Here is an 8,900-nt window from a genome sequence, read left to right as displayed (position 1 = left end):
GTAGTTTTGGTTCACCACTAGAAGTGTATGACTATGTTGACTACTGCTTCTGAGAACCTCGGAAAATGGTTCATTGCATGTGACCTAAAGTCAGGTCGACCCAATCATATTAAATATTGAAGGTTTTTCCCCCAGTGCCTGATTATATAAATTATGAAAATAATATATGTGTCTCCAAACTCCTTTAGCTGCTCATGTAACTTTATGAGCAGCTTGTAAAAAGTAAAGAAGACGAAGAAGAAGGCTTATAAAGACACCTGCACTTCTATAATAATACTTGCTATAATCCTGATGCTCAACAAGTCACATATAACACAGGTCTCACAATAGCCAGCCTTGAAAATGTTCAGTTCCTTTCTGTAGCTATAGAAAGTCTCTTAATCCATGGTTGGTAATCAGTGGTTTAAATTGACCATTCAGACATTTTAACATGTTAAGCCCTACGTCATTAAGGGTAGACTTCTGAATAGTGGTCTCTGAATAGCGTTTCAGATCTTAGGTAGGACATTATTCATTGCTTCGATGTTAGGTCAAATATGTTAGTATACATAGCCCCACACTGGTCCGACTACATGCTGTTCTCTCAGTGATCAGATAACAAATCACCGTATACTCCAAACTAATTGGATGAAGGCTTAGTTCGAAGGAGTTAATCTAGTTTAAAAAGTGGTTTACGACTGGCATAGACTTAACAAGCCTCCTTTGACAAGGAAAAACGCAAAGCAGGAAGCTGAGGCAAGCGTAAACCTCTTAATTTGAGTGAATAGTGAAAACAAGTATTTGGCATTAATGCCCAGATTACATGGACACCCATTGAGGTGTTAAAGCTCTAAATTTAGCCTTTCTTCACAGCAATTCCCATGGCTGCAAAAATGACCATTTGTTCAAAGAGCTGGAAAGTCGTTTCCGACTACAAATAAATGTCATCATAAAATAAACCACACTGATCATTTTGTTCATCGTGGGTATCATGTGGTTTTCGAAATTCCGTCAATAATTTTCAGAGCAAAATCTGTTCAGTTCCAGTCACGCAACCAAAACATCAATAGGCTACATCTGACAAGACACATATTTAGCGCACGTTGAAATAGGCTACATCTTTCGTGGTTGAAGAAAGGTTGCTAGAAAACGCTGTTTTGTGCAAAATCCTTGGTTTTCTTTTGGCTATAGCAAGATGATGCAAAAAAACAAAAAACAAAAGCACTTTAAAAATCCATATTAAAAGGTTAGAAATTACACAATAAGCCTTTATACATTTTGTAACCTGTCCATCGTCCATTTATTTAAAGCATTAAATACAGAAGGAATTTTAAGACAACACAAAACGTTACTGTTTTTTACTTTCACATTTTCTTATTTTCCCTGGCTAATTCATCAAGAGAAGCATATGGATATTTTGTTTATTTCCCTGAATGGTGGCTCATAGGTTTAATAAAATATAATAAAGCTCATGGTAATGCATGGCAACATAACCATATACTTATACTATTTTAGTACTATTCTGTGAACACAGGAAGTGCAGCCTTAAGAAATCCTAAAATCGTATGATGCAGAATAAATACATCCCTTTTACTGTTACAGAACAAACCTTGAAAAAGTGTTGGATGTGTAACAGATTAAAAGCAGCTTGTCCTGTTAAGTTTGATGATTGTTTTATCCATTTCCTAATGAAAACAGGATGAAATTATCTAAAAAGATCATTCAACTAATGAAAAAAAAAACATTCAGTACTCATTAACAACCAACACTAAACAAACAAAAAAGCTTTAGAATGCTACAGTTCAACTTCCAGAGACTGAACATGTGTCTATTAATGTATCTATTAATAATCACCTAACTCTCCAGATATCAATGCTTCTGCTTGACTTTGGTCTTTTGCCATCTCTCAAGTGAGAGTGAGTCTTAGCACTCATCTTTTCCAGCCATTCCAGCAGCTGTGATATGAGTCAGCTGAGCAGAATGCTCCTTTGCTTTTAGACGCAGTGCTGCTATGCTGGAAGCGCGGAGGTCCACCGTTGGAGATGAAGGTAAGGGTGGTGAAGAGGAGAGAAGGTTGTTGGTGAGGTGGGAGCGTTGAATTGGACTCTCGATGGCAGGAAGGGGTATCCTTTGCAGTGCCATTGGACCTAAGCTTGTAAAAAGTCTGATGAGAAATGTAACAGGATATTATAACCATTATGAAATGTGAAAGGTAAAGATAAGGTAAAGATAAATAAACTTAATGGTTTGTGTTGAACATGCAGATGCACCTTCCAAAAGTGGGGTTAAGGAAAGCGTGCTGTCTAAACATGGCCGCCCCTAACAGAGCACTGAAGCCATGAGGGGAGGCAGGGTTTGGGGGAGGCTGAGCCAGTCTTTGGAGTGGGGCAGGCCAAGATGAATCAATAGCTGGATGTGGGTTTGGGAAAAAAGGATTCCCACTCAGGTAATGACACAAGGGCTGTGCAGCAGGGGGGGTTCCAGGATAGTGTAGGCTCAGAGTGTGTGACTGGTCCCCCGCCTTTTCCCTTTTCCTCCATTTTGCACGTCGATTCTGGAACCAGACCTTGAGAGGAAACAATGCTTTTGTCAATTACAAGTAGTTAGGAGTTTTTTTTTTCATTTAGCAAAGAAATACTGTCACTATGTCCCCTTAGTGAAGGCCATATTAGTCTTGAATAGAATGATGCTGGCATGACAAGAAATATACAAACTTGTCTGAGAATATCCATAAAGGAGTCCACCCAAAAATTTAAATTCTGCACCCAAAAATGTAAACTCTCACAGTGTTTCCAAACCTGTATGATGTTCTGTCTTCTATGGAACACAACAAAATGAACACTGCAAAAATATCTTCATTTGTATTCCTGAAGCAGGAAGATATTCATTCTAGATAGTAGTCTATATGATGACATAACTTTCATTTTTGGGTGAACTGTCCCTTTAACACGGAAAGTTGTTTACTAATGAAGGTAGTTTATGAAAAAAAAATATACACTACTTAGTGGAAATGTAAAGAAAAATTGGCAATAAAGCAATAGTAACTTTCTAGGCCATAATTGTGTGCAATTTAAAATAAATAAATAACGCAATAGTAACTTTCGAGGTCATAATTGTGTGCAATTTAAAATGAATAAATATGCGATTCTCCAAAACATCTAAATACACGAATCTTTTATATATAGGCCTACTTGCGCCATTTTCCCTGTTATATAAATATGATGTAATATCTAACAGATCTTGTTAGGTTTTAAGGTACATTTTCAATATAATGTATCGAAAAAAAAGCTGCTGAACCAAGTTCAAGTAGCCTAAATTGTAGCAACGATACAAATAGATACGAGTGGCTGTATGTTTAATACGAATCTTATATATTTTAGATAGCCAGTCGCATTAACTGTTGCTAGCTTAATGTAGAATTTTAATATATATAAAAACACATATAGCCTAAATGTTTTAGACTTAACGGTGACCTTTAGAACTTAGAATTCGTTGATTTGATTTTTTTCAGTGTTTCTATTCTTGTTGAGATATTGTGCCCAGTCGTGAACAGATAAACAGATTAATAGTGAATGTTGAAAAGGGTGAGATAAATAAGAAAGTGACTTACTTGCACTCGTGCTTCTGTAAGATCAAGTCTCATTGCTAATTCCTCCCTTAAATTAGAGAGAAAAAACAAGTAGTAGGTCGAGTGTCTTATCTCATTTTATTTTCTTTTACTATTGACCATAAATTTTACTAAAATTAAAAATATATACATTTATTCGATTGCATTCTAGTGACAAATAGGCTATTCAAATTCTAATAGCTCCTGTGCTATTGAAACTGTTAATGTAAAGGTATTGCAACGAAAAGTAGCAGCGACAAACATAATTTATCGCCTTTTAAAAAATACAACTGATAAAATCGAAATTATTATTGTATGACTTTTTTATTTAAGCATATACAATTTTCATATGGCTGCTTTTAATATAGCTACTGAAAATTATGAATGATGTTGTCTTAATGAATATGTGACGAATGATGCCTTCCAACCATCAATCACTTTTTTTTATATATAGGCTATATTTGCATAAATTGTTGGTGACGCCGTTAGGCCTACCTTGTGAAAACATCTGGATAATGAGTCTTTTGAAAAGCTCTTTCCAGCTCCTCAAGCTGATAGCTGGTAAATGTGGTCCGGTATCTCCTCTGTTTTCGTTTTAACATCCCATCTTCAGTGTCACTTCCCGCTGATAAAGTAGTTTCCTCACTGTGTTTCAAATATGCCTCTCGTTCTTGCAGTCCCATTAGACCCGGAGACACAGTTGTCTTTCTACTTAGTCTTTCATTGTCAGTTTCTTCCTCCTCTGGTCTTGGCGTGGGACAAGATGTGTCTCTACATGACTGTAGAGAAGCATGCTCCTGATACAATCTAGCACGACTGGTGTTTACAAGCGAGGCCTCTGTCATTTTTAATTTTCCACAGGCTGTGTGTAGCAGTCTTGGGCCCCCTGCCTCATTTTCGTCTGTGTGAATGGAGGAGTCTGTCAACGGGGCGAAGGGGCGGCGGAGCTTCGGCGGCAGGTGCATGTCTGGTTGAAGGGGCCACAAACTGTTTGGTGTTGCTGTAAGCAAAAATAATTTATCTAAATAATTATCAACAGGATAAATTAAGTTACAGATACTAATTAAACTTAGAGGATTCCTCTAAAAGACCACTTTTATTGTCCATTCTATAATTCCACAGCCTGTCTGTTTTGTAGGCTATTTAACTACTAGGCTATTTAGACTACTTTACGTTTATAGTTACGCTATAGCCTACTTGTATAACTGCAAATTGTTGTTGTAATTAATTATAGATAATAGCATGCGGTATTTGTTACAAGGACACTGTAATGATCTTTGCCTATTTCAAGACCATTAAAATAGGCTAAATTCTAATGTAAGGCAGTAGCTTCAGCTATTGAAAAGCATTGTTGAGTTTACAAAAAAATAATGCAATTCAGTGGACAACATATGTAAAAACAACTCAAACAGAATCACAAAATTAAAGAAGTAACGACTAACCTTTAACTTTTAAGGGACTTTTCCTTCCTAGAATACTGTCGATGCAGTACGAGGACAACAGAGTATGTGATTTACATTTGCAGTTTGTTTGATCTGGATTATCCCCCTCTGCTTCGTTGCTCATATCTCTGGCTTTCATGAAGTCTTACAGAAACCAGTGATCCGTTGCAAAAGCTCGCGCACACCGACCTTTGTACTGATGCTTCAGCTTCCAAAACTCAGCCACAGCATCTGATTGGTTCTGCGGTGAAGGGCTCTGCCTCAGGCGGTGCGATTCAGTTTAAAGATACTTATCAATTCTAACTTTACACATTTAGCCTAAACATTTCATATTTCATATTATATTTCATATAATAATAATAATAATTATTATTATTATTATTATAGTTGTTGTTGTTATTATATCTAGGCTACTTTTGTAAGTGCATATTAATATATAGACCATATTAAAATATATAAAAGTTGCCTGTATTGACTAACCAGTTATATAACTGTTAATTTATGCTCGAACAAAATTACCAAAACTTATCGTACTTTTATTCCTTACACCTGAACCAACTTGCGTGGACATTCAAGTAGGCTACTCAAAAAGAAAGAAAAGAAAGAATATTATTTCAAAGACAACATTCTTTATCAGCATTATTACAGAACTGTCATAGATTTATAATTGTACATTCCGTTTTTAAAACCAGTTTAGTGGAATTCGCTCAGTTCACTGCTCCTTGAGCGCCATCTACTGTTTATGATGACCTTTGAAGCCGACATATTTACCCTTTTAATCACATGCATGAAATTAAAGGTTAAAAAAATAATCACGAATAATTTCCAAGTTACAACGTTGTCAAAAATGTAAAAGTTTAATTAAAAGTAAGCTCTATTATGTGTACATTTTATAGTTTGTGTAAAATTGTAGTTTATAGTTTTGTGTCAATTTGATATATTTTACGATTTAACCCATAGGTCGATTTTAAATGAAACAGGTAAAAAATAGCATGGAATCATCTTTACAATATAGTGTTTAAACGAAAACAGTTGTCATGGTCACGGTCTCACGGTCACCATGGAAACAATACACAACTTTGTATAGGACAACAAAGCGACGTGGAAAAATGGCAGCCAGATACGAAGTAGCAGAAGAATCCGTTGATGGTCCATATTACCTAGAGAAGGTTTTAATTCCAGAAGACTCTGAGGATGACTATAAATACGACGAAGTGACTGTCGACGACGAACTCAGCATACCTGAGGGGGAAGAGGACTTGGAAACTGCTGTTAAAGCAGTGCAGGATGCCACCGAATGCACAACACAGTCTCAGAGGGTCAGTTTGGCCAAACATCCAGTTCCTACAATACCTGAGGTGGTGGACGACTTTGTCCGCAATTATCTGGTAAAAATGTGTATGAAAAGAACATTAGACTGCTTCCAAATCGAGTGGTTTGAGATGATACACAAAGGCTTAATGAAAACAGACCACATGGAACTCGTCCATGATGTCTATACACACAACCAGCTCCTGGACAACGAGCTGAAAAACGTACAAAGAGAGCGGGATAGTTATAAACTGGCTGCATTTGAAGCTGGAGAAACTATAGTAAAACTTCAAAGAGAGAGGGACTTTCATAGGATGCAGCACAAGCGTGTTGTTCAAGAGAAGAATAGACTTATTGAGGACATTAAAAAGCGGAAGAAACACTATGCATCCTACGAGCCTGCTCTTAGGCAACTAAACGAGAAGTATCAAACAGCCGTGAGGCAGAAGATGCTGGTTAGTCTGGAGAGAGACAGAGCTGTCAGCCAGGTTCAGAACATAGACGGCTCTCTTTGTACCGCACATTCTTCCCCAGGAACCCGGAAATCTGCTAACACGCCACAGCAAAGAGAAAAAATCCAGAAGAGTCCAGAAAAAGGTGCACACCTGCCATGTGACAACATCGCATCAAATGATGCTATAAAAGACCCCAACAAAAACACAAGGCATCCTAAAGACTCTGAATTCCCAGCAAGCACTCGAGTCAATCCCTACTTGCCACAAATCAAAGCTCTTTCGTCACTCAACACCAAATCAGCCAACTTCTCTCTCTTCAAGTCTTTTAAAGTGCACACGATGGCAGTGAGCTTCCTCGCTCTCCATCCTCGTAAAATGATAGTAGCCTCCTCAAGTGATGACCAGCTTTGGAGATCATGGGGAATACCAGAGGGAGAGATGATCATGACTGGCGAGGGTCACACTGATTGGCTGTCATCATGTAGTTTCCATCCCAGCGGTGGTTACCTGGGGACCACAAGTGGGGACACCACAGTTAAAATTTGGGACTTTGCTCAAGGTCGATGTGTGCTCAGTTTGGAGGGACACATTCACACCACCTGGGCTTGTTCCTTCCATTCCTGTGGTGATTTTGTGGCCTCTTGTTCTATGGATAACACGGCTAAAGTGTGGGACTTGAATAGCGAGCGTTGCCGATGCACTCTGCGTGGACATGTTGACTCCGTGAACAGCATTTCTTTCCTGCCTTTCTCAAACATTCTACTTACCTGCTCAGCAGACAAGACCCTCTCTCTTTGGGATGCCCGTGCTGGATTGTGCGCCCAGACTTTCTACGGGCACAAGCATTCATGCAACTATGCCACCTTCAATGCCACAGGTGACACATTTGCTTCGTGCGACTCTTTTGGGGTGCTCAAATTATGGGATGTGAGGAATGCCTCAGCAATGGTGACCATGGACACTGGGCCTCATCCCAGCAATCAAGTGGCCTTCAATCCAAATGGAAGAATTCTAGCGGTTGCGAGCAATGATGGCACTGTTAAAATTGTAGAAGTGGCATCTTTGCATACGTCGAGTCTAATAGCTCATGAAGATGCTGTTCAGAGTGTTATTTTTGACCATAAAGGGGAATACCTTCTGTCTGCAGGCTCTGACGGTACAATTCATGTCTGGTCATAATGTATATTTACAGTGCTTGAGAAATTGTTTTAAAATTTAAATACATTCTGACATCCTTTGTTATTAATAACTATAAATATACATTTATTTGTTTAAAAAATACTGTTTCCTGTACACAAACCTTTAAATTCTGGAATAATTTTTTAATAAGATTTAAAAGACTAAATTAAACAAAAGCAATGCATGGCAAGACTTTTTTCCCAAAAATATTTAATATTTTTTCTGCATTGACACATTACATTCACAAGCATATGGGAACCTTTATTTACTCATATAATAATTATAAATGTAGACAACAGTTTGTTTTATTTTATGTTCTTATTACGTAATTTTTCTATACCCATTTTTTTATAATCATTATCTCAGTCTGTAATGTAATGTTTTCCATATGTTCCTATATTTTCTCAATGTTGAATTCAGAGAATTAAAAATGTCAAACCACTTGTGGCAAATAAAAATCTGATACAGTGGTTCTCCTTGGAAAACCAGTTTCATCTTCTCTCCAAAGACAATTTTTACACTAATTTGCCATTTGACAGTTAATTTTAGTCACTGTCTGCAGCTGAATCACATCCTGGTACTTTGCGCTTCAAAAAGTAAATAGAGGGACATATAGTGTATCTCCCCTTTAAGATGTCACTTACCTGGTATATTTATTATCCAAATTACCATTCAAAGTGATAAATATAAACTGGTAAAGTGAGAGGCTAAGAACTGAAACATAATAGGAATGGATAACTTTTCTAGATTATCATGTTATAATGTTAATAAAATTGTAGGTGGGTTGTACAACATAATGCAAAATGTACTTTTCTCTCTCTGTGTGTTTTTTTTTTTTTATGTTAAAATAATTATACTTAGCATGTGGGTCTGACACACTCCTGTCATCTCCAAATATGCCAGATCTATGAAGTCCCTTTCAGCAGG

The 8,900-nt window shown here is 37.2% G+C and overlaps 1 protein-coding gene and 1 pseudogene across 1 annotated transcript; one reads left to right on the top strand and one right to left on the bottom strand.

Moving 5' to 3' along the window:
* Window positions 1-1,269: 1,269 nt before the first annotated feature.
* LOC107689216 (aristaless-related homeobox protein-like) lies at window positions 1,270-5,180 on the bottom strand. Its single transcript, XM_016487143.1, has 5 exons — window positions 5,029-5,180; window positions 4,082-4,586; window positions 3,590-3,635; window positions 2,250-2,545; window positions 1,270-2,143 (listed from the first exon to the last, which is right to left on the bottom strand). The coding sequence occupies exons 1-5, from the start codon at window positions 5,165-5,167 to the stop codon at window positions 1,903-1,905; spliced, it is 1,227 nt and encodes a 408-aa protein (XP_016342629.1). The 5' UTR covers window positions 5,168-5,180; the 3' UTR covers window positions 1,270-1,902.
* Window positions 5,181-5,999: 819 nt separating this feature from the next.
* LOC107689211 (sperm-associated antigen 16 protein pseudogene) lies at window positions 6,000-7,986 on the top strand (annotated as a pseudogene).
* Window positions 7,987-8,900: the final 914 nt, after the last annotated feature.

The sequence above is a fragment of the Sinocyclocheilus anshuiensis genome, unplaced genomic scaffold, assembly GCF_001515605.1.
Source record: "Sinocyclocheilus anshuiensis isolate Anshui unplaced genomic scaffold, SAMN03320099.WGS_v1.1 scaffold966, whole genome shotgun sequence".
NCBI lineage: Eukaryota > Metazoa > Chordata > Actinopteri > Cypriniformes > Cyprinidae > Sinocyclocheilus > Sinocyclocheilus anshuiensis.
Note: the sequence above shows the minus strand (reverse complement) of the source record. Positions and strands in the feature narration are given on the sequence as shown.

Coding starts and splice junctions, on each gene's coding strand:
- LOC107689216 (XM_016487143.1), bottom strand. CDS start 5,167: ATGAAAGCCAGAGATATGAGCAACGAAGCAGAGGGGGATAATCCAGAT. Junction 3,636..4,081: donor TATCCAGATGTTTTCACAAG/GTAGGCCTAACG, acceptor CTCTAATTTAAG/GGAGGAATTAGCAATGAGAC. Junction 2,546..3,589: donor TTACAGAAGCACGAGTGCAA/GTAAGTCACTTT, acceptor TTTCCTCTCAAG/GTCTGGTTCCAGAATCGACG.